General features: G+C 50.6%; 10 protein-coding genes across 10 annotated transcripts; 6 read left to right on the top strand and 4 right to left on the bottom strand.

Moving 5' to 3' along the window:
• Positions 1 to 162: 162 nt before the first annotated feature.
• On the top strand, positions 163 to 1,851 carry EsH8_I_000656 (F-box protein; the record flags this gene model as incomplete). Its single annotated transcript, XM_083268069.1, has 2 exons — positions 163 to 533; positions 594 to 1,851. 2 exons carry the CDS (start codon positions 163 to 165, stop codon positions 1,849 to 1,851), a joined length of 1,629 nt encoding a protein of 542 aa, XP_083118507.1.
• Positions 1,852 to 4,690: 2,839 nt separating this feature from the next.
• Positions 4,691 to 5,356, bottom strand: EsH8_I_000655 (uncharacterized protein; the record flags this gene model as incomplete). Its single annotated transcript, XM_083268068.1, has 4 exons — positions 4,691 to 4,740; positions 4,794 to 5,066; positions 5,164 to 5,280; positions 5,341 to 5,356. The coding sequence occupies 4 exons, from the start codon at positions 5,354 to 5,356 to the stop codon at positions 4,691 to 4,693; spliced, it is 456 nt and encodes a 151-aa protein (XP_083118506.1).
• A 1,160-nt stretch (positions 5,357 to 6,516) lies between these two features.
• On the top strand, positions 6,517 to 8,008 carry EsH8_I_000654 (H(+)-transporting V1 sector ATPase subunit C; the record flags this gene model as incomplete). The annotated part of the gene is made up of 5 exons (XM_083268067.1): positions 6,517 to 6,811; positions 6,891 to 6,985; positions 7,102 to 7,193; positions 7,250 to 7,742; positions 7,802 to 8,008. The coding sequence occupies 5 exons, from the start codon at positions 6,517 to 6,519 to the stop codon at positions 8,006 to 8,008; spliced, it is 1,182 nt and encodes a 393-aa protein (XP_083118505.1).
• Positions 8,009 to 8,199: 191 nt separating this feature from the next.
• EsH8_I_000653 (adenylyl-sulfate kinase) lies at positions 8,200 to 9,110 on the bottom strand (the record flags this gene model as incomplete). Its single annotated transcript, XM_083268066.1, has 3 exons — positions 8,200 to 8,571; positions 8,659 to 8,911; positions 9,103 to 9,110. 3 exons carry the CDS (start codon positions 9,108 to 9,110, stop codon positions 8,200 to 8,202), a joined length of 633 nt encoding a protein of 210 aa, XP_083118504.1.
• Positions 9,111 to 10,156: 1,046 nt separating this feature from the next.
• On the bottom strand, positions 10,157 to 10,708 carry EsH8_I_000652 (HotDog domain-containing protein; the record flags this gene model as incomplete). The annotated part of the gene is made up of 2 exons (XM_083268065.1): positions 10,157 to 10,186; positions 10,247 to 10,708. The coding sequence occupies 2 exons, from the start codon at positions 10,706 to 10,708 to the stop codon at positions 10,157 to 10,159; spliced, it is 492 nt and encodes a 163-aa protein (XP_083118503.1).
• A 1,352-nt stretch (positions 10,709 to 12,060) lies between these two features.
• On the top strand, positions 12,061 to 12,712 carry EsH8_I_000651 (uncharacterized protein; the record flags this gene model as incomplete). The annotated part of the gene is made up of 4 exons (XM_083268064.1): positions 12,061 to 12,063; positions 12,144 to 12,267; positions 12,352 to 12,380; positions 12,431 to 12,712. The coding sequence occupies 4 exons, from the start codon at positions 12,061 to 12,063 to the stop codon at positions 12,710 to 12,712; spliced, it is 438 nt and encodes a 145-aa protein (XP_083118502.1).
• Positions 12,713 to 12,819: 107 nt separating this feature from the next.
• Positions 12,820 to 16,042, bottom strand: EsH8_I_000650 (RNA-binding ribosome biosynthesis protein MAK21; the record flags this gene model as incomplete). The annotated part of the gene is made up of 4 exons (XM_083268063.1): positions 12,820 to 13,617; positions 13,666 to 14,176; positions 14,244 to 15,340; positions 15,407 to 16,042. 4 exons carry the CDS (start codon positions 16,040 to 16,042, stop codon positions 12,820 to 12,822), a joined length of 3,042 nt encoding a protein of 1,013 aa, XP_083118501.1.
• Positions 16,043 to 16,964: 922 nt separating this feature from the next.
• On the top strand, positions 16,965 to 19,223 carry EsH8_I_000649 (proline--tRNA ligase; the record flags this gene model as incomplete). Its single annotated transcript, XM_083268062.1, has 7 exons — positions 16,965 to 17,060; positions 17,118 to 17,211; positions 17,272 to 17,312; positions 17,371 to 17,461; positions 17,518 to 17,600; positions 17,656 to 17,785; positions 17,851 to 19,223. 7 exons carry the CDS (start codon positions 16,965 to 16,967, stop codon positions 19,221 to 19,223), a joined length of 1,908 nt encoding a protein of 635 aa, XP_083118500.1.
• A 452-nt stretch (positions 19,224 to 19,675) lies between these two features.
• EsH8_I_000648 (prefoldin subunit 5) lies at positions 19,676 to 20,404 on the top strand (the record flags this gene model as incomplete). Its single annotated transcript, XM_083268061.1, has 5 exons — positions 19,676 to 19,700; positions 19,778 to 19,939; positions 20,012 to 20,121; positions 20,190 to 20,307; positions 20,367 to 20,404. The coding sequence occupies 5 exons, from the start codon at positions 19,676 to 19,678 to the stop codon at positions 20,402 to 20,404; spliced, it is 453 nt and encodes a 150-aa protein (XP_083118499.1).
• A 640-nt stretch (positions 20,405 to 21,044) lies between these two features.
• On the top strand, positions 21,045 to 22,559 carry EsH8_I_000647 (uncharacterized protein; the record flags this gene model as incomplete). Its single annotated transcript, XM_083268060.1, has 4 exons — positions 21,045 to 21,284; positions 21,374 to 21,742; positions 21,818 to 22,210; positions 22,263 to 22,559. The coding sequence occupies 4 exons, from the start codon at positions 21,045 to 21,047 to the stop codon at positions 22,557 to 22,559; spliced, it is 1,299 nt and encodes a 432-aa protein (XP_083118498.1).
• Between the last annotated feature and the right edge of the window lie 754 nt (positions 22,560 to 23,313).

The raw sequence follows: 23,313 nt of genomic DNA, 5'->3' as shown, positions 1-23,313 counted from the left end.
TGTTTGAGCCGCGAATGCTCGGCATCATCGATACTTTGGCCCTTACGCGTGGCCATACTTGTGCCGGTTAACCACCACTCTACGACCCTATGCTGGACACGCTAGACTTCGTTTCCTTTTCCTCTAGGCTGCTGCGCCATCGTCCAGCACGATAGCAGGAACATGGATCCGCCTCATATTACCGAGTTCGCTTCCGAGCGCTACTTCAGTAAACTCAATCAACTTCACGAGTCACCCACGACCCGTGATGCCCAAATTCACCATCAATTACGCGACCCTCAACCGCCTGCTTCTCACCCGTTCCACCCCCAAGTACATCCTTCGCAGTCTTCATCTACATTTATCCTTCCGCTCCGTACATCTAAAGCGAATGAATCCGACGTCGAGCCTACCCGACCGTCAGACCTGAAGCGTCCCGAGAAAAGCCGCCTTTTCAGTCTAAGATCCAAAGTTTCAATCCTCCACTCCAAATCTACAACATCCCAGATCGAACAGCACGAGCTGCAGACTGCAGGATATTTGAAACCGAAGAAGTTTGTCATCCCTATGTAGCGGCGCGAAACCTGCTGGTATCATGTCTAACATATCCATAGGCAATCCTTTGGCCAGCTATTTCTTGCTCTGCCTACCGAACTCCAGATTCAAATCATCTCCTCCCTACCGCTTACCGACGTTCTTAACCTCCGTCGAGTTTCAAAATCATGGCATGCCATCGTCACTCTAAACGAGGCACCCATCGTTCGCCATCACCTGGACCGTCACATTCCAGTTTATGCTCTGCGTCTATACCCATCCAATGATCCTACCACCGCCAACTTCCACCACCTGTGTGGTCTGTGGCATCGTTTGCACGTTGCTGCGAAACTGTCATTCCTCATGTGCGAGTGGATTACGAAAGAAATATTTCTGAGGACAACGGAATCCCAACGTCACGAGTTTGCCCCTCAACGTGAAAGGATGCGTCGCCGCCTTATCCCGCTTTTATTTACTGTATTTCATTTCTTCGAAACTTACCGAAAACTACACCTGCAACACATTCTCGACCATGATGGGCACGGTTTGCTGCACGAGCCTTATACCCTAAACCCAATCGAGGTTCAAATAATGAACATGTACGATGACCAGACACTATTACGCGTTCACCAAGTCTTTCCTCTCATCATTTCTTCTTTCTGCCGACGGCTGCGACCACCATCATACGCTGGCCGCGTTGAACGATCTTTAAGGGGTTACCTTAAGGAGAAGCCTCCCGATGAGGTTCACGTCGCTATCCTCTGTGTTGGCGGCTTGCGGCAGGTAGAGAGACTCTGGGAGATAAAAGGATATAACAGCAGGAGAGGGGCGGTTGACATCTGGTACAACTCCGTCGCAAAGGACCCAGTCGAACCAATGGCCAAACAGCGACGAGGTATCATGGGGCTGGGCCGTAAAAAGTCGTCATTGTCCGTTAAAGAATCTTCCAAATCGGCGCAGCAGGAAGGACACCCTGCCCGCCGTGGCTCACGAACATCTCTCGAGGACTCTGTTGACTATTGTGATGCAAACCTGGTATTCAACACCAGCTTATCGGCGGGTATGCCCATGGGGCCGATGGGGCGCGAGCATCTGCATCACGTACTTGCAGACCTACCGAGCTTACAGGAGATCTGGTTAAAAACAGCGGAGGCTCTGATTTTGGAGCGGAACATTGTGGAGCGCACCCAGGACATCAAACGAAACGCACAGGTTATGCTGGAACTGATTCGTGATGATGGTATGGATGAGGAAGACGAATGGTGGTACGGGCGGAGTACCCCGGAATCTGTCCGTCCTCCGCTCGAAGCTATAGAAGAGGATATCGATGGCGTTTGATAACAACACGGCGTGTGTTGAGCATTTACGGGCGTTTAGGTTGGCCAAGGGAATGGCCCTTTGAATCAAGGCGGAGGTCGTCTTTTGGTTTTCATCTACCATCTTCTTTTTTGTCAAGGCTAGCATGGAGAGAGGTGCAACCATCCGGATAGAGATACCGGCATCATACTGGCTTCGTACCTTTCTTACTGTATACCAAACCAGACCTTCCTGGTCTTTATGTACTTGCGAGTGAAGTCACAACTTCAACAATATTTGGTTATGTCAAATCAAAGTGCATATCGCAACATCCCAAGTCGCCCGGCCGACGTTACTGCTAAAGGGGAGAAATTGAGCAAGCACCAGTTCAGTTGGATATCGTGGGCGGCATGCGTCAGTCCAAGCGGCGAATGAACAGTTGGAATAGGCACGAGTATTTCGCCATTAATTGTGGCGCCGAGCAACCCATCTGAGAATTGGAACTGCTCATCATGGCTATAAGATGATGGTGCGTTACACGAGAGAAGCATACCAGGCCAGGTAGGTAGCTATTGATAACAAGACCTTAATGAATAGGGCATCTACTCTCTATTGGCGCCTCAGAGTATGGTACATGCGTTCTCTTAATGCAGATTCTGTCATGCCGTTGTCAAAAGACGCTTCGCCCATACTTGAAGCCGAGCCATACGACGGGTTCATACCCGCGGATGCGCGTTGCATTGTCCCGCTGCTGATGTTGTACGATGTAGGACCCATGGTTAAGTTAGATGGACTAGCTGAGTCGAGATTTGTCATCTCTAGAAATGTCGAGTCGGAATAGTCATGGAAAGATGGCATGCCTGAGTTAGGTGATTGGTGGGGTTGGCGCGCCTGAAACGCAGGAGAACGGTGCTGTACGGAGTTTCGTGACGTTGAATTTCGGTAACTGCCCTCCTGTGTGACCGCAGGTACCGCCATCTGTGTGCTGAACGGTGGTTGTTGGGACATACTTGTGAGCCCTTGATAGCCTCCGTCGTTAGTCGCTGAAGTATAGGGGCTCCCGCTCTGTCCAGCTGTCGACGTTATCTGCCCAATGCTTGGATCAACGAGACGATGTTGATTTGTATCGGAACCACCATGTGAGAGATGTGGTTTTTGATGCAGCTTTTGCTGATGCAGCTGTTGCTGGTGATGTATTTGCTGTTGCTGTGGTTGTTGTGGCCGTTGTTGCTCTCCGTAACGATCCCGAGAAGCTCGAACCTGATTATATATACCCTGCACTGACTTTCCTGGCATGTTTTTAGAATAGGGGCCTATTGCTTTCGCATTGTCGGCATGTTGACCGGTAGTTGGGGTGCCAATATTTTGGTTGTACTCCATCTGTGAATCAGGCTGATGCTGTTGGGTGGTGAGGCTCTGCTGGAGTGGGGGGTGATTTATAGGTATGCCCGTATGATTTTCGGGTCTCTGCAGATTGCCACTATCGGCACTAACAGAGTCAGTATCGTGATGGTCCGCCGACGGTGTTGGTCGCGAGGTTTGTGACTTGGCATTGACGGTTTGACTATCGTTAACGACTTGACTAGTTTGAATAAGCAATCCGGTTTTCTGCTGCAAGTTTCTTGGAACCTTCTGTCTCTTGGCTGGCTGGTACACATGTGTACTACCCTGGCTAAGAGAGCCTGTATATCGAGTTGTTTGCGACGCAGAGGGACTCTGGGAAGAGATGCCAACACCGCCTTCAAGTGGATTTTGAGTCGTAACTGGAGCTGCCGTTGAAGATGCATCTTTAGATCTGGCCACCTTGGCTTCTTGACTGGCCTTCCGCTTCCTCCCAACAACTTTGGAACCACCACCGATGTTTGAGTCAGGTGCCGTAGCTTCACTAGCAGACTCTCGCATCACTTGGAAAGACGTTGTTTTCACAGCATCTTCAAATTGGTTCGGAGGGTGTTCGGCGTGCATGGGTGAAACAGATGCCACAAGCGATGCAGGTTGAGGCCCAGCTTCCGTGACGTCAGAATGAGATCCATCTTTGTGGTGTCCCACGGTCTGGACAATCGGCATTGACTGGGGATTAGTGCCAGGAGTAGGTGCCTGTCCTTTGGGGCGGTTTTTGGATCCCTTGGGGCGGCCAGGGCCTGGTTTACGCTTCTTAGTGCTTGGTATTCCAGACTCTGTAAGGCCAGCTGCTGCGCTTGCTGTGCTTGAGCCTATATCATCCGTCCTCTTCTGATTAGGATTGTTCGCGGAAGGCTCATCTTTCGGTCGGTTTTTCGAGCCTTTGGGCCTTCCCCGCCGCCTTGGAGTCGGCGTAGTAGCAGGAGCTACTACTGCATCACCAGTTCCACGCACATCGTCAGATGTGCCTGGGTCAGCTACAGCGCAAATGTTACTAGATGGGGTGGCAATATCCCGTCTGACCTCACCTTGTCCACCCTCCCCTTCGTTGTCTACCACAGCATCGTCAACATCAACCCAACTGTCATCCACGGAAGCCTCCTCAACCGGCCCCCCACCTGTGCGACCTCCGTCCGCTGTATCTGTCAAGCGAGCTCCCAGAGCTAAACGCCTTCTGGAAAGCTTGTCCTTCTTCCCCTTTGCATTCTTGCTCCCCTTAGGGCGGCCTCGCGGGCGCCTCAGCGATGCCTGCTGCACATCAGACATTGACCCCTGCCCCAAGGCTGGAAAGATTTCAGCAAGCCAGCCAACAAAGAGTGATCCGGATCCATTCGCCTCAGCGCTTTCAGGAAATGATCCGTCGGTTGATGGCTGAGTACTGGGACCGCCGCCGAAAAAGGACAGCGCCTTGCATAGCTGGTCAACAACCAAGACGGGATGCAAGCTCCGCAGCAAGGTCAACAGTCGAGTCTGTTCGACTTTAGTCTCTGCGGCCGTGAGCGGTAAAGTCCTTGGACGAAAAGTGGTAAGCTGCGGTGGGCTGAGCAGGGGCGGTTCTTCGGATCGATAAATGAGTTTGTTACGTTTGATAGGAACATAGCAGTCCGTCTGGGCCAGCTTGGCCGCCAGCTGAGTCCCTTCGCTCGTGCGCTTCGCTGCAGCGTCACGCTCCTGAGTCTCGTTGGTTGTGGTAAGGTCTATATGCATGACCCCAAAATTGCCCTTTCTGGCATCCGTCTTGCCCTTCAACTTGCTTGGGACAGGATTGCGGACGCGCCCGTCTCTGTAAAGACCCGGGACATCATCCTGCACCGGTGGACCTGTGTGTTGCAAGATGCCAAAACCATGAGGTTCGCCTGCGACTTGGGGTTAGCGACAGTTATTGCAGTCGTCCAGCCCAAGCAGCCAATTTTCAGCAAAGCAGCATTGAGGCAGGGCAGATGGTCGACGAACCTCTTTGACGCGCAGATGTCGGTGCAGGGGTTTGCGACGAGGAATCGTTGGCGGCGCCTGTGTTGGTGTCGTTGAGGGAGATGGGCGCCGCAGGTTTTGTAGGCAGGAGCAATGCTGCTAAGGTCGTGGTTAGTTGGTATGCGGGGTGTAAGAAAAAGCGGACAATAGCATTCACACCTGCAGTTGTAGTCATTGCTTCGTGCGACTGCAGCGTTGCAGACTGGGCTTCATTCCCGAGCGCCGTCGTTGCCGTGCTAGTTTCTCGGAGGTTCTGGTCTGCTTCGGGCTGTGGGGAGGGAGTGAATGTTTGGGTTCGTGATGACAGGAGAGGGCATCACGAAGCCCAGGTGAAACTAGCGAGGAGCCTCGATACCATGCGATGTTTAGCTGAGTTAGCTCCTCTTTGTCGTGGTACAAGAGCGGGAGGTCATTGTCATTGTCGGCTGGGCTGATGGAAGAACCAAATGCGTTAGGCACAGTGAGCTTTGATTTATTCTCGATCGCCTCAACAGGCACGAATTTTGGGTCAAGTGTGTCTGTAGACAGAGCAAACGACGTGGGCTGCGATGAGAGGCAGTCAAATTGACAAGACAAAGGGGACAGAGAGTAGCTCTATAAGTTCAACGTTGATCGAAATAGAAGGCACAGAAAACGGAGGTCGAGTAGTTGACACAACAAAGCGGATGCGGAGATCGAGGAGGTCGAAGTTGAGCAGCTGGCTGATGGCCGCGCTGAAGCAGGCACAGAGCAGAAACAGGTCGTCGTGGTCTGCCACCGGGCGGTTACAGGGTGTGCACCTACCCCGATCTTAAGCTACTAATGAGTCTTGACCCCCGATTAGCAGGCGCGACATCACCCTGGGTTACGGGTGGTAGGGTAAGTACATAAAGGTGGTAGGTACGGCAGGCAGGTACAGTACCTACCTCGAGGCAAGTACCTGGCCATACCTGGCTCCAGCTTCGGACCGAACCTCCACCTACGTCTGCCTCATACCTACTTGATCAACTTCCGTCTGCAAAGCCGCCCGTGTACGAACGTCGTGGTACTGGCATTATATTATTATTACTGCTTGACAGCGGCGGTGGACTTTTGTCTCGCAATCACAGAGAGACATAACGCTGACTCTTCTCGGTCGCGCTTTTACCCTTAGGTAAGTTGCCTTCAATTACCTCGGTGCATGATATCGAACTAAGTGCCATATGCTTTGGCATCCGCCAGCTACCTACCTACCTACCTAAATCTACCTTTCCTTGCCTCGCCGACCTCGTAGCTCTCGGTCCCGTCATCTTCATCGCACCAACACCTCAACACTGCGATACGCATGGATAACTAGTCATCTTCCGAACCAGAACCATGTCTACCAAGTATGCTCTTGTATCTCTGCCTCTCGGCATCTTCGACTCCAGCGACAAGGAAGATGCTATTGCCTCGCTGAGCGCAACCATCTCGCCCGACAATGGCAACGTCCGCCCTTTCAACATACCCGATTTCAAGATCGGCACCTTGGATGCCTTGGTTCAGCAAGCTGATGACCTAGCCAAGCTGGAATCCACTTGCGAGGCTGTCGTTACCAAGGTCGCCGACTCCTTGAAGTCAATTCTCGATGGTGATGAAGACAAAATCACCCAACAAAAAATGGTCAACGACAGTGAGATAGCCCGCGCACGCCTCCGTTTCTCCTTATCCCTCCTCTCCCGAGTATGTCACTAAAGGCATGTTTTCATCAGAACCCACCGATCAATACGTCAGCTCCTTCTCCTGGAATAAGGTCCGATACCGAGCCGACAAACCTCTGAGTGAACTTGTTGATACTTTGCAAAAGGTTTGTGTAAATGGCCCACAACAGGAGATGCTCGCTCTTGGCGTCGCTTCCGAGTCTGAACCCTACCAGAGATACGATAACGAGACGGAGACTGCCAGAAACTGACAGGTTACCAGGAACTCATCACCACCGACAACGATGTCAAGAGCAAGTTTAGTCAGTATAATTCGGTGAAGACAAACTTCACCACACTGCAGCGCAAGCAGACGTAGGCACTCTGTGTAACTCAGCGCGACACGTTGTTTACTAACAGTTGCATTCTAGTGGCAACCTTGCGACAAAATCCCTCGTGCCCGTCGTCGACCCAGCACTCCTCATTCAGGACTCGGAATATCTCGAAACGCACCTGATCGTCGTGCCGAACAACGCGAAGAAAGACTTCTTGAGAAGTTACGAAACACTGGCACCGATGGTCGTACCGAGATCTGCCGTACAAGTTGCTCAAGACGACGAGTTCACCTTGTATGCGTCCACAACGTTCAAGAAACATAGTGCCGAGTACCTACAAAAGTGTCGTGAGCAGAAGTGGACCCCACGTCAATACAAGTACGTCGAGGGCGGTAAAGAGGAGGAGCAGCGTGAGCTTGACCGGGTGGCTCGCGAAGAAAAGAAGACATGGGGAGAAGCTTTGAGAATTGGCCGGACAGGCTGGAGCGAAAGTGTTATGGTATGGTTGCATGTGCTCGCGTTGCGCGTCTTCGTCGAGGCGGTTCTTCGATACGGACTTCCCCTTGATTACGTCAGTGTTCTTGTCAAGGTTAGTGCTCCTAGTTCACACTATATTTGGCACCCTCCAGGCTGACTTGCTTTGCGCAGACAAATTCGAAATTGGCCAAGAAAGTTAAGACAGCCCTTGACTCTAACTACTCGTATCTGGGAGGAAACGCTTTTGGGCGGGACAAGCGCGGAAAGATCACCAAAGATGATGCAGCCTTGTCGTCCGAGATGGCAGCTGCTGGTTTGGGTGGAGGCGAGGGCAATGAGTACACGGCATATGTGTACTACGAATTCGACTTTCCCTAAACGCAATACCCTACGGTAAGATAAGGTGGCGGGCTGCCGCGGCCCCTCGGTCCTGTATGTATGCACGGAGCACCCAGCTGGTTGGGGTTGTAAAGCAATGGAACCATGGATAGAAAGCTCTGTCTGTGGCTAATTGACAAATTCTAGTCGTAGAGCAAGATGAAAAGACACCGCCCATGTACCTATAGGATCTAGGCGGTTTTGCTCGTGGAAATAAGACCCTCCTTGGTCAGCCACTCAGCAATCTGTGCCACACATTCCTCCACACTCGACTTATCAGTCCTGATGACGATCTCTGGTTTCAGAGGCTCCTCATAAGGGGCTGAGATGCCGGTGAAGTCCTTGATATCTCCCGCCCTTGCTTTCTTGTAAAGTCCTTTGGGGTCACGCTGCTCGGCGACCTCGAGCGGCACGTCGACGAAGACTTCGACAAAGGGGATAGAATCGTCGTTGTTTTGGCTTGCCTGGCTATGCAACTCGCGAGCCACTTGGCGATCCGCCCGGTAGGGTGAGATGAATGAGGTGATGGCAACGGTGGAAGAATCGGCAAACAGCTTCGCAACCTAGTTTAAAGTTGTATGGTGTCAGATTAACAAGCCTGGGGCAATGGGTCTGGGCGAGGTCAAAGGTCCAGAAAGGCTTAGGCTTACCTCGGCAATGCGACGGATGTTCTCGTTGCGGTCCTTTTCGGAAAATCCCAAATCCTTGTTGAGACCGAAGCGGACATTGTCGCCGTCCAGACGGTAGGCAGCAACTCCCAGGTGCAGAAGATGCTGCTCGAGAGCAGTAGCTACGGTAGACTTGCCCGAGGCGGATAGACCAGTCAGCCAGAGGGTGAAGCCGCGCTGGCCACGAAGCTGATTGCGCTCATGGCGCGACAGGGAGGGGTGCCATGTAATGTTACTGTAGAACGAATATGATCGCGTCAGTCAACTTGGTTCCATGCCACGAGATGGTGTAACAGCAGATGAGGGTGACATGGCGGGGTAGTGCAAGAGCGCGGCATGAACTGCGGGGTTTCGTTGTAGATTTCAAGCTCATGGAAGGTAAACGCTCAGCGTTGCTACACAGGTTGTGTGTGTGTGTGCACTTACGTTGCCATGATGGATGGGTTGGGTTATACTCGTGATCAAGGTGAGATTGGTATTGAGGTGGAAAGGTGAAACCGAGAAAAGGACGCGGGAACTGTACATAGGTAACACTGCGATACACACCACGACGGACCGAGTAATGACTTTGGAGTTTTATAAGCTAGCCACCAGGTGAGGTAAAAGGTACCCCAGCACGCGGGAGAAAGAAGCGTAGCAGTTGAGGTACTTCCACGTCCACATCCGTATCCACGCCCTCATCCGCAACGGGGCCTACAACCCCTCCACCCCGCCCATGAATTTGCCTCGTAATCGCTGTCATAGGCGGTCCGTTGAGGCAGACGTGGAGCACACCGGCACCGGCTTCCTCAGTTTTCAAGGCAGCGAGCGGGTGCATTAGAAAATGCGCAGAAAAGTAAGAGACAGAAAAACTCAGTAGCAGGTGTTGCGCTGAGCGATGGCGTCAGATCGGCTAAAGGTGGATCATCGCTTGGCGGCCCATCCACGTCACAATCTGTCTAACACACCTTCCGGCTGGCGACCACCGACTCCCGTCCCGGTTCCGGATGCCGTACCGCGCTTCGGTACCGAAGCCGTCGAGAATATACAAATTGGCCCCTCGAGCTTTGCCGACAACACGGTAGCACGAACAGAATTGTTGGCCATAAATATTCCACTGAGTCGAAATCTACTTGATCACCGCCCCTCGCTCTGCCTGACGTCGCGTGACATACGATGTTAACAAGCACGCGTCTGTCTAGAACTTGTGCCCCATCGTCTCATCTCTATGGATGGCAATCCGCTATCCCGAAATCCTCTTCCGTGCAGGCCCATACTAGCCGAGTCCTCAGAATCTACATTACTAGAAAGAAAGAACCCCCATAAAACCCTCGGCCGTGCATCAGCCATAGGTATAGACTAAACTCGTGTGAAGGACCCTTCAGAATATGCTGGCGTTCTGCGCCTTCTCAGTCCCCACTCAAGCCGCTCCAGCCACCACACCTTCGGAAATGGTCAAGCCTAGAGTTTGGAGCTGTTATGAAGATCATCTATGTAAAGTTCAGGAAGTAGCATTGAGCTTCGCCATAACCTGCCAGCATCGTTAGCATTCGCGGTCCCACAAGAGCAATGTTGTAAGTAGATCACTCACCGATGCAAATCTTGGGGAGACAAAGAGCGCAGAGGCCTGGGCCAGAACAACTGGTTCCTCTCCATCAGCTGCTAGAGTTTCCAGCTGACCCTCAACCCAGGCTTTGCGCCCCTCAACTCTCATCGTCCGTGCCCGCAACACAACATATGTGCCTGCGTGTACTGGTTTTCTGTAGTTGATCTCAAGCTTCGCTGTGACGCCGACATTATGCGGAAGAGCGCCAAAACAACAACGTGCAAGGCCTTCGTCGAGCAGAGTTGCAAGCAACCCGCCATGGACAATGCCTGGATGACCGCACATGTCCGTGCCAAGATGAGAAATCGACACCAGTGACTTGCCGCCCTTTTCGGTCCAGCAGAGGGGAGGTACTGTAATCCGACCGGGGCCAAGGAGAGTGCCACCTGTGAGATTGTGACGACGCAGAGCATCAGGGAGCCTCATGTGAGGGCGGGACTCGGTCATGTCCGGTGTTCGGCGCATCTCTACCGCAAGGGGGTGGTTATTGATAAAGTTATTGACTGTTCTTGCCTCGTCGTCTTCGGGTGCGTATGCGCGCAAGCTATCCTCGTCAGAACGATGCCGTGTCGCATCCAGAAGGCCAGGCACGAGAGGGCTTGCCGCAGCGATGAATCCCAGGCCCGCAAACAGCAGTCCGTATGCGCCGAATGAGATAGCTCTACGAAATCGAGAGGGGGGGGTTGTCGGCGGTGTGACAGAAGCTACGAGTAGAGCGTAAGTTTAACTAGCCAGTAATCACGGAGGTAGACAAGAGCTCACCTGCACCGACACCTGTTTGGTAGTGTCGCTGACAGGCTTGACGACATAGAGTCTGTGTCTGCAAGAGTTGTGCCCTCGTTGGGCTCCGTCTTGAAGGCTGAATGAGCGCCCGCTTCAGCAGGACAACTGATGGTGTTACCATCGCTTCGGCCAGTCCGTCAATTGACACGGCTATGACATCCGTTCCAGGTGAGAGGGTAGAGGCTGGGTCAAAAAAGACTCTTTACCTTCTTGAAGGCCGAGGGCACGAAGTTGCGATTGCGGTATGCACTTGGTAAGCAGATCCCCCGATAGTTGAATGGCGATGCAATCGCACGGTGCGAAGTTTCGAGGTACCGGCACTCACCCTAGTATATATTCATCAATTGAAATTAAGATGGTAGGAGAAACAATACATGTCGGACCCTTGTAACCGTGATTTGCCCCGTTTTTTTAGGTAGCATCCAAAAGCATGGTAGTTATCATTACTTCGAGGGTTGGCACAATCCAGGCAGCCGAATCAGCAATTATGTATCGGTTACAAAGATCAATCCTGATTGGCATACTGTTGTAGGCGTTCTTTACATTCTGACGTAGCAACTCTACGAATGCGTTTCCATGCCTCAGCTTGTAAATGTGCCCCATCACATTGTGTCCACGTGCAGGCCCCCCCTTCCTTGCCTTATGCAATCCCCGTCTTGTGCCACAGTTGTTCAGCTGGGGAAATTCCTATGTACCATGACATCACGCCCTCCCTAAACTGCCAGTCGAATTGCCAGTAGTTCTTCATGCGTACGTCGGTGTTTCCAGGGGTCCTCGTCAAATACAGGCTGAAGCTACCAGGTTCTGAACTCTGTACCCCTCCCCTCGTCTCACCCCCTGAAGAACAAATAGCGTTATAAGGCAGTTGGCTGCCGTTTGGTGGGCATAGATCCCTCTGGTCTTAACTTTCAACAGCAGTTTAGTCTCCATCTAGACTGCATTTGTATCCGATCAATAAGCCATCTCAGGAGCACTCCAATCCATTGGAAACTCGCACCACACATAGAATACGCACAATGGTACGACTCCTCCCTACCATACTCCACAGCCAAGTTTTGTCTATGGAACTCTGACTCGTTGCGATATGCCGCTTATCCAGGCCACTGCGGAGACTGTAGACCTTGGCGCTGTTCATGAGCCCAAGGAGGAATCCATCAAGGTATTCAAGGAAATTGAGCATGATCTCAAGAAAGAATTGCTTCACATTCGGCGAGAACACCAGAGTACGTCCCTCCCCTGATCTCTTGTGACCTAGGGCTCCGTGCCGCCTTAGCAAGACCGCGCAGCAACTAACCATCGCCCACCAGAGCACGAGCCCGAGTATTTCCAAGCTGTTGTAAATCATCCCGAATTCATTGGTTACGATACTCGCTCATACATTTACAGGAACATCTAGATGATCATCAGCTTGCCTCGTTTGGCCCCGAAGATTTTGTCTCGGTGAGAGTTGCCGTCTCCGCTTATGGGATTCATCTCTTTGGCAAAATCCGCATTCCGGCCTTGCCCGATTCCGGACCTGCCTATATTCACTTCAGGGCATTTGTGCCTGGAGGCGAACCACCCAAACTGCACAGCTTTCACACAGAGGAAAAGGAACATCCCGACGGGGACAAAACGTACCGGGCCATTTTCACTAAAGATGATGCGCTGGAATGGTTCGACACATGAGGATTGGGAAATGCGAAAAGAACACAGCCAATGACATTGTTAGTCTTGCCAATATATATATTTTAGGTATATGGTATGATGCTCCTGTCGTGGCCGCCCTTGTCCTCTTAGTTGTCCTCGTCCTGGCCAAGAAGCTCGGCATAGTCATCTGCAGAAGCAAACATGGGCAGATCCTTAAGTTTTCTCTTCGACGACCGACCAGCACGCTTGCCTTTGTCGCTCGTCTCTTCTGCTTCACCAGGTACCTTAGATAGTTCAGGGTTGTTTTCTCCATCTTCCATGTCAGCATCCTCGTCATCCTCGAAACCTCCAATCTGCCCATCAACCTCATCGCCATCAGACAATTCAGCATCAGAACCATCAGAGAAAATAACACCGCCATCGGAAGACTCATCGCTATCGTCGAAACCATCCATGTCAAGGTCAGACTCGTCGCTGTCAATCGGGCCGTCAGGGTGTGAAGCAGTCAGTGCCTTCCAGATCTCGTCCTCTTGCTCAGCGTCTTCCTCGGGTTCGTCGGGCACAGAAGACGATAGAGCAGCCCTCTTCTTGCCAGTCTCGCTCTTCTTGCCCGCTTGTTTGAAGTATTCGTGGAAGAAAATATCCTCCGCCGCGACCTGCTCAACCTTTTTGTTCCAGAAACTTGGCGAGTTGATGGGCGCGGCAGTGGCCGAACCGGTCCTCTTGGCGAGCCAGATGCTGCCAGAATCCGGATTGCGAACCGGTTGCATGATGGAGGCTCCTCGGCTGGTCTCAGCCACCTTCGGACTACGATACACGAACTTGTCGAGAAACCGGATGAGGCTGTGACTCTCCAGGTCCGGTTTGGCCATTTGTTTCTCGTCGGAGAAAAGGCTGGCAGCGAGCATAGATACAGACGGATGAAAATGGACCAGGGGGGGTACCTGTATCTGTGAGCGACAAGAGCTTATCAATAAAGTATAGAAACTTACAATCTCCCAGAGGCAACTGTTCTGTGCATTGCTATGCTCTGGGTTTCGCTTACGGCCGTCGTACGCTGTTCCTCTGGAAATAGACTTGTTTTGATCCTGCTCCACCACCTGAACGGCAGTTTCTTCAATCTCGTTGTCCTCCGGCTCCTCGAGAAGCGCCCTGAGGTCCGGAAACTGAACTCGCAGCTGGAATACCACATATAACAAGCCACAAGCGAAGGCAGGTTGGTGCAAGTTGAGAATTTGCAACATCCTTTTCGCGAAGGCCTTGATCCGACGCGTGTCAACGTCGGCCTTCAGAGACCTCAGCAACAAATTCAGATAAAGAGCCTGCTTTGACGAGGTGGCAAGTCGCGGATCCAGCAGAGATTCGTATAGCGTCCTGTGAAATCTATCGGAAGCTAGGTGCCTCGAAACAGATATTTGCTGGATGAGGATGAGCGCTTGGATGCTTGTATTGAAGTTTGTCGAATGCGCGATTCGGAAAAGCGTGTCCATTTGAGACTCGAGTCTGTGGATTGGTATTAGTTTGATACATTATGGGCAACAATAAAGACAAGACAAGCAAAGACACATACACAGGGTCTTGCGCAGATACGAACGGCACGGAACGGTTAATGCCCGTCAGTACAGCAGTGACCAACTTATCAGCCGTCTCTGTCGTCACACCAGAGTCCTTTGCTGCAGCCGCCGCCTTGTCCTGTTGGTCCTCAGCAGGTGCTCTGCCAAGTGCAGAGCTGTTCAAAAGGGTCACGAAGATATCAAAGTATATGCGGAGAAGCTCTTCTGCCGTACCGACTTCGCGATTGCTCAGAATCGTCTGGTTGAGGGTGTTGATGGCGTGATACTTGGCTCTGAAAGTCTGACCGGGTCGAAGCAGAACCTCCTGTTCTACGCCCTTGATGATAATCTGCTTCATCCCGGGGTGGGTGTTCTGAAGTTGGAGTAGGAGGTACGAGACTCTCGAGGCGATCTTCCGATCTTTGTCGCCAAGCTTGTTGACCAACAGCCTTAGCAAGTTAGTCTCTTGTTCCGGCTTGTCTTTGAGTAAGCCGTAGACAAAGTCTAGAGAGCGGGTGCGTGAGTACTCGATCTCGTCATTGCACCAAACTTCGAGAAGCTGGATGACCCTGAAGTATGAAGTCTTGAGCCAATCCTCGTATGCCCACTGTATGAGATGTCCTTCCGTCAAACGGCCAGGCAAGGGCTGGCTAGGGCTCCAGTTCTTAGTGGAAGATTTTTGCAGGGCTCCGATCAACCCCGGTTGAGCCTGGAAGGTCCGTAACCTTCTGTTTGGCGGCAGAACGAGACCGGGTCCGAGGAGATCGACCAGCGCACCCAGTGCCCCAATTGCCTGGGCACGACTCCTCTTGGCGGCAAGGCCAAGCAGCGATTCAAATGCCTTCACGTTATGCAGTGGCGACTCTTGGATTGCCAGCGTGAGTGCCGACACCTTGTCCGACAAGGTTCCTGAAGACATGATGGTGGACATGAACTTGCGGGAAGAAGATGACAAAACACTCTTGCTGTATGCCGATGCGTCCGCTTCTAAGAGGGTCAGGGCGTAAGTTTTGAGGGCATTGATGGCGCTCAAGAAACTGTCTACTTCAGAAGTCACTGGCTCTGGAAGCCGGCTCAGGTCGGCGCCGTGCCAGTCAGCACGAGGTTCGAATTTCTATAGCGAGTATGGGTTAGTACGATGGCTGCCTTGCATCTTCTTTGAGGTCGGGTGCCTGCTCACGAACTGCTTCTTGGATGCATCCTTGGCCTCCTTGAGGGGAGTTTCTTGAGGAGGTGATTCATTGCGATCACCCGCTTCAGAAGGTGCATCGCTCTCCTCGGGTCCATCATCGCCTTCGTCAGCTTCTTCGTCCTCGTCGTCCTCTTCCGCTCCATTGGCAGTTGCTTCTTCGCGATGCTGCTGAAGGCCAAGCTGGGCAGCGAAGGCAGCGAGGTCGTTCTTAAGTTTCCCGTCGACAGCGGCATTGGAAGCACCCTCCTCATTGATGTCCTCCTCATCTGAGTCAATGTCTCCAATAAGCTTCAAGTCTTCTTCATCGCCACCCAGGGCGCGAATCTCTTCCAAAAGGGCGTCGCGGGAGAGGCCGCCGTCCTTGTTAACCTTCGGTTTGGTGGGCGCTCCGGCCCGATCGTTTGTCGAGTTCTGGTGTCCTTGGGCTTGTTTCTTTCGCTGGTGAGGGCTCGCCTGAGGTTCGTCGGAAGTGTGCTTGCGTTTCTTGCTCTTCTTTGATTCTTCATCTTTGGGGGGGTTACCCAGGTTTTTCTCGATCTTGGCCGTCAGCGTCGAGAGCGATTGTTCGTTCAATGGCTCTGGCCGGGGGGCTTTGCCGGATGATTGACGTTTTGACTTCGCCATGGTGATCCAATCTTTGCTGTTGACGGCCTCTGCAAATAGAGTGGAGTTTTGACACCACAGCTTTTAGGTATTGTAGGCGACAGAAAACCTCTGCACGCACGCAACCTTGTTTTGTCGCAAATAGTCGTCAAGTGAAGGTAGGATCAACTCTACTGTCAACCGACGCGGCGCTGAGATGGGCAAGATGGAAGAGAAAAAAAAGTCGAAGTGGGGCCATTTGGTTATCGATAAGGACGCCCCACGAAGCCCCTGCATAACTGAGAGATATGTACATCGCATTGCGGCTTAATAGTGGGCGCCCACTTGCTTGGTCCCCGAGAAGCTAATTGGATGAAGCTAGAGCTCTTCGAATCTTTACTACAGCAAGGGGGAGGGACATCATGTGTTTTTATTTTACATATTTGCCCTGCAGTATGTTGCCAGGTACAGTATTCATTCTACCACATTAATTAACTTTTGTATTCACTTGAGCTCCCTATCAAACCAAGCCGCTTGTTACCGTGTCGCTCCTCTTTATCTCACCTTGGGGTTGTTCATATCAAATCCTCCCACCCGACTTAACACAATCACCACCACGGCCTGAACGACTCATTGCCGGCCCACCTCGTCATCCCTTGGCTTGAGTGAACAACTTCGTTCCTTTATTCGTGCAACAGCGAGCAACTTGCCTGACTTTGGTTCTTCTTAGACCGCGTCCAAGCGTTATCTATGTACCAACAGACAATGTTAGTTGCCACTCCGCACATTTCAGCATTGTTAGTTGACAAGCCTAAGCAGCCTAGCTCAATATACTGGAGTCATCGCCACTGTGGTTTAACTTCACCGATGCGCTGAAGGTGCATCGTTTGTCGCTTCTATCCGGGTCGAAGAGTATCGGTTTCATCAATCATCACTTTGTTTCTTTCACAAAACTTCTGCAAACATGTTTCTCCCGCGGCCATGCGGGCTTGCCGCCATGTCCCGGCATCAAGCCCCTAGACTTGGCCATTGGGGCGAATCATTCGTTGGCAACGTCCAGGTTAGTTACGGTGCCAGAATCGTCTAGATGAGTCCGTTTTAGCTGACGGGCTACAAGACATTTATACACAGCTATCATGTTGGGCGAGCAAGAAATCGTCTTTCGACGATTTGGGTTCCCACCGGAGGTATCACTGCTGGCCAAGGCGAAGGTAAGCTAACAATACAGCATGTAATGTGGTCTTATGAATCATCAGCTCATGCGCAGTTAGATGCCCATGACAAACTCATCCGGGCGGGCTTTCTCAGACAGGTGGGTTCACTGCAGATAACTCATTCACTGCGAAAGTATAGCTAATCTACCCGACTAGTCTCATTCTGGAATCTTCCACCTCCTCCCTCTTGGTCGGCGTGTTCAGAACAAGCTGGAGGGTGTGATTGATCATTACATGCAGGAACTGGGTTGGTTTGCTATCCAAGGAAGACAACCAGCAGCGCTCCGCTGACGACCGATACAGGAGCTTCTAGAGTCGCTCTATCGACCATCACGTCCAAGGATCTCTGGGAAAAAAGCGGCCGCCTAGCACAGCTAGAGCCCGAGGTTTGTCAACGCTTTCCCCTTTGATTTGATACCCCAACCTAACCTGGTCATTGAGCTTTTCGGGTTCGAGGATCGCAAGGGTGCCAGATATATGTTGTCGCCCACTCACGAGGAAGAGATTACTAGTTTGGTGGCAAAGACAGTCAAGTCGTACAAGGAGCTACCCCTTCGCCTCTATCAAATTAGTAAGTCAATCAGTGTGCAATGCACACCTCGTCGGCGTCTTTAGAGTCTAATGTCGTACCTCTAGCGCGCAAATTTCGCGATGAACTACGCCCTCGGCATGGGCTGCTCAGAACCCGCGAATTTACTATGAAGGATCTGTACACTTTCGACATCTCCACCGAAGCAGCACTGGAGACATATGGAAAAGTCCAGTCGGCGTACGCGGGTGTGTTCAAATCCTTGAAACTGCCGGTGATGGTAGCCAAGGCAAGCTCCGGTGACATGGGAGGCGATCTAAGCCACGAATACCATCTTCCCACCTCCATTGGAGAGGACACCGTGGTCACCTGTGACTCGTGTGATTACACAGTTAACTCTGAGATTGCAGAGACACGGACAGACATTACGAAGAAACCGGATATTGACAGTCAGACCGGGGCGGTGGATGCATCTATCCTTCCTGTGAAGGTTTGGCGGGGCGTCAGCAGGGACCGCTCATCCTTAATAAATGCTTGGTATCCAGGGCAGCTTCGAGACGGATCTGATACGAGTGAGATCATGGACGGAGATGTCAGTATTCCGGCTATCAAGTCTGCTGTCCCTGACCTGGACGCTAGTATTGATGATGGCCTGTCCCTGTGGCAGGCTGCAATGGCGTCTGTATTTTCTGGCAAGCAGACTACAGCCAGACGACCAAGAATCATCAATGTTGTGGACTTTAGGTTAGCAAAGTCCATCGACGAGGCACTGCGTAACGACAACGTACATGCTTTCTCTCAAACAGGCATCACAAAGGGTGAGGTAGAGTTTGCCACTGTCATGGGGGATAGAAGTGGTCGACTGCTCAACTTGCTCACCGTCCGCTCCGGTGATGGATGCCCGTCCTGTGAGAAGGGTATCCTCAAAATACAGAAAGCTTTGGAAGTCGGACACACTTTCCATCTTGGGACGCGGTACTCCGAGCCACTTGGTGCAATGGTCACGTTGCCGACCAAATCTGTACCAAGTGGTAGCAAGGAGCGGTCTAGTTCGACGGATAAGACGGCTCTAATGCAAATGGGATGCCATGGAATCGGCGTATCACGACTTATCGGTGCTGTAGTCGAGCACTTGGCGGACGATAAGGGTCTTCAATGGCCCCGTGCCATCGCCCCCTTCGAAGTTGTGGTGGTTGCAGCGACAGATTTGGACAAGGAAGCCGCCAAGGTCTATGATGAAATAACAGCGTCTTTGGGGGACATGGCAGATATAGAAGCGGTGCTGGATGACCGTTCATTGTCATTCGCCTGGAAGTTGAAAGATGCAGACCTAGTGGGATACCCGGTCTTGGTGGTACTAGGCAAGGTGTGGAAGGAAACCGGTAGCTGCGAGGTGCAATGCAGGAGGCTGGGATTCAAGGAGACGGTCCCCCTTGCAAACATTCGCCAACGCATATCAGAGCTCCTCGGCCAGCTGTAGACTATGTGAGTAACGGCCGGTTGGGAGCTATGTATTTATATCACATTGCCTCTTGAATGGGGGCTGTACCAACAGTGTCAAATCAGAAAAATAATGCGTTATTCATATTCGCGTGCCCAGTGATGTGATATATAATTGACAGGCCGAGTGCGGATCTAGTGAACAAAAGGCGAAGTCAGGTAGTCTTGTTGAGTATCATCCACGAGGCCGGAGTAGATGTTCATACTGCTGCACCTCACCCTGGATGTGGGGCGGTCACGTGTGTAATATAAACGGAGCGGCAAGACAAGGTAAGTACGTCCCAAACCACTCAAGTTAACAGCAGCAATCGTTCTCAAAATTGCCCTCACTCACACCGTCCATATTCATCTGTTCGGCACAGCCTTGGAATATAACGGTTGTTTCAATACCTGGCCAATTATTATTACAACAGAAAAGCAATCCGGCTCATCATGGCTGCGCAGGGGTCCGAGTCTAGTGAGTGAGCCGCTCTTGGTGACAATAATTGGGCCTATGTGCGTGCTACGAGCTGCACCACTGACTGATTTCCAAAGTCAACCTCGAAACGTTAGATACCCAGCAACTTAGCCAGGTCAAAAAACAGCTGGAGGAGGAACTGGAGCACTTGACGAACTCGTTTGCTCAGCTACACAGCGCCCAGGCCAAGTTCAAGGAGTGCCTCCGTTGTGTCAAGGCCCGCCCTGGCACTCAAGATGGTGTGCTAACCCTCCCAACCTTCCTCTCCTGAATATGCCAGCCTACGTTGGATATTGACACCAATTACTTAGGCGAGAAATCGGTCCTGGTCCCCCTGACCAACTCACTCTACGTACGTGGGGAGCTATCTGACCCTAAGCACGTCATCGTCGATGTTGGCACAGGCTTCTACGTTGAGAAGGTATGTTCTGTTGGTATTATTCACATGCATCCAGTGAGATTCGCCTACTGATGCTGTATAAATACAAGGATACCGAGTCAGCAGAGCGCTTCTACGAAGCCAAGGTTCAGCAGCTCCTTAACAACATTCAAGACCTGGAGGTAATTGTCCAAAGGAAGACATCCAATGTCCGGAGCGTCGAGGATGGTAAGTAATCCATACCACGAATGGAGCGGCGCGATAATATGCTCACATTGGACCTGCAGTTTTGAGGCAAAAGGTTATGCAAAGTCAAGCAGCATAGAGTAGTAGCATTCGAAACAAATGATACGGATGGTAAAATAAAAATAAAAATAAAACCCCAATTCCAGGCCACACTCTTCTCAAACCTGTATTGGAATCCATGAAGTGGATTCGACAACTAGAAGCCGATGGCTATATATGTTGGAGAGGCTGCCGTAATTGCAATGATAGGTAGGCTACCTTACCTTTAGCTCAGCGTAAAGCAAACTGCATGCAGTGACGTTAACACGGCTATTTCCGGCAAATGTGCCACAGAGTGACACTTCTTCCTCGGCACAGTGACCGAATTTGACGGGTCGCACGGAAGAGGCTCCAGGAATCGCCGGATTGCGGCTTGACCAAACCCCGTGCAAGGGCTGCTCACACTATAGCGTCGCTTGGACCAGTGTGGTTAAGGCACATTCGCTTTACCGCGTTAGGTACCTACCTACCATGTACCTTGCCATGAGCCTGCTCTGAGGAGAGCCAGGGTCTACCTTCTCCGATCCAGTCCACGTTGTATTGATAATTACCAGCTGCCAAACATAGTAGTTGCAGCAACCAAAAAACCACGCCTCTGATCACTTTGCAACGAGATTTGTTCTCCTTCCTGGATCCCTCCCCCCCCTCCTTCCTCACGTCCAGTCGCCAACACCGACGCAATGCTGTCGAGAAGACTTGTCGCGACCGCGCGCTACGTGCCGCTGCGCCGGTACCAACCGCGCCAGCTTCCTCTGCAGCTGCCGCAGATGATGCAGCATGTCCGGCACTATGCCGACAAGATCGTCAAAGTGCCGCAAATGGCTGAGTCCATATCCGAGGGAACCCTAAAGCAGTGGTCCAAGCAGATTGGCGACTTTGTTGAGCAAGACGAGGAAATTGCCACTATCGAGACTGACAAGGTTCGTTATATTCCCGCCGGCTTTCTTACGCCCCCCTTATGATGTCCAAGTCAAAATGCTCTTGCTGACAACGCGTCCTCGTCTCACAGATCGACGTGGCTGTCAACGCCCCTGAGGCTGGTGTCATCAAAGAGTTCCTAGTCAGCGAGGAGGATACCGTTACTGTTGGTCAGGACATTGTCAGGTTGGAGCTTGGCGGCGAGAAGTCCATCGAGACTAAAGACTCTAGCGACAAGAAGGAGGCCGCAGACAAGCCCAAGTCCGAATCTGAATCCAAACCAGAGCGGTCCAAGTCAGAATCGAACCCCGAGCCCAAACAGGAATCTCAAAAAGAGGCGTCTGCCAGCAAGCCGGCTCCCCCAACCAAAGAGACCAAGGAGCCTTCCAAACCCGCCCCCGCCCATCAGGAGACTTCAGCGAGCGCTGCCCCGGTCGTCGGCAGTCGCGAGGAGCGCCGGGTATGTTTTTCCGATTTCATATACATGCCTTATTTATTCTGGAGTTGAAGCTGACTGGCGGACTGGTGTGCAAAGGTGAAAATGAATCGTATGCGCCTTCGCATCGCAGAGAGACTCAAGCAATCCCAGAACACGGCAGCATCGCTCACGACATTTAACGAAGTCGACATGTCATCTCTCATTGAGTTCAGAAAGCTTTACCGGGACGATGTACTTAAGAAGACGGGTGTTAAGCTTGGCTTCATGAGCGCTTTCTCCCGCGCTTGCGTTCTTGCTATGCGAGACATTCCCGCCGTAAATGCATCGATTGAGGGTTCCAATGGTGGTGACACAATTGTCTACCGCGACTACGTTGATATCAGCGTGGCGGTGGCTACGGAGAAGGGTCTTGTTACCCCCGTAGTCCGCAATACCGAATCGTTAGACATGCTGGGCATCGAAAAGGCTATTGCCGACATGGGCAAGAAGGTAGGGTTTCCCCAATTCGTAAATGTGACAGGCTAACAATGGAAAATTACAGGCTCGCGACAATAAGCTAACGATTGAGGACATGGCTGGCGGCACATTCACCATCAGCAACGGTGGTGTCTTCGGCTCCCTTATGGGAACTCCGATTATCAACCTGCCACAGACAGCTGTGCTCGGACTTCATGCGGTCAAGGAACGTCCCGTGGCTGTCAATGGCAAAATCGAAATCCGTCCGATGATGTATCTTGCCCTTACGTACGATCACCGCCTCCTCGACGGAAGAGAAGCTGTACAATTCCTGGTCAAGGTCAAGGAGTATATCGAGGACCCGAGGCGTATGCTGCTGTAAGATGAGATACCGCATACTGTAGAAACATCAACATACATTGTTTTGCATTTTCAAAATAAGTAACATAAGTGGTTTTAAGCTTTATAGTTTTTAAACGACTTATATATAACAATATAAATATATATTTACTGAATTACCTTTAATTGATGTAACTATTAATAAATAATATATTAAATATAATTTTATATTATATTTAATCTCTATTTGCTTTTAGTAGCTTAATTATAGAGTAGTAATATTTATAGCTAGTAATTATAAGTATATTTGTTTATAAAGTTAAATTAAAATATTTATTAAAAATTAAAAAACTATTTATAGTTATTATTTAAATTTTTAAACCTATTATTTAATATTTAATTAAAATTCCTAAGTTTTATAATATATAACTAATATTTATAATTACTTTTTATTACTAAAGTTTACTATATACTATATATAAGTTAAAGAAAGTTATAAATATTAGTATATAGTAAAGTATAAAAAATATTACTATGTATATATATATATTTCTATTTTTAAGTAGTATTAAAATAAATATTATTTACTAAGTTATTTACTATTTCTTTATTTTTATTTTTATTTTATATCTATATAGTAGTATTTAGTTTTTTAGCCTTTATAAGCATTTTAATATAGTTTACTCTAGTTAAAAGTAATTTATATTATATATAACTTTATAATAATATCTCTAGTTTATACTAAGTTTTAGGATTTTAATATATTTTAAAATTACTTATATAAGTTAAAAAATTAC

The sequence above is a fragment of the Colletotrichum jinshuiense genome, chromosome 1 (genome assembly GCF_051148585.1).
Source record: "Colletotrichum jinshuiense chromosome 1, complete sequence".
NCBI lineage: Eukaryota > Fungi > Ascomycota > Sordariomycetes > Glomerellales > Glomerellaceae > Colletotrichum > Colletotrichum jinshuiense.
The sequence above is the reverse complement of the archived record's forward strand: the minus strand, read 5'-3'. Positions and strand labels throughout refer to the sequence as shown.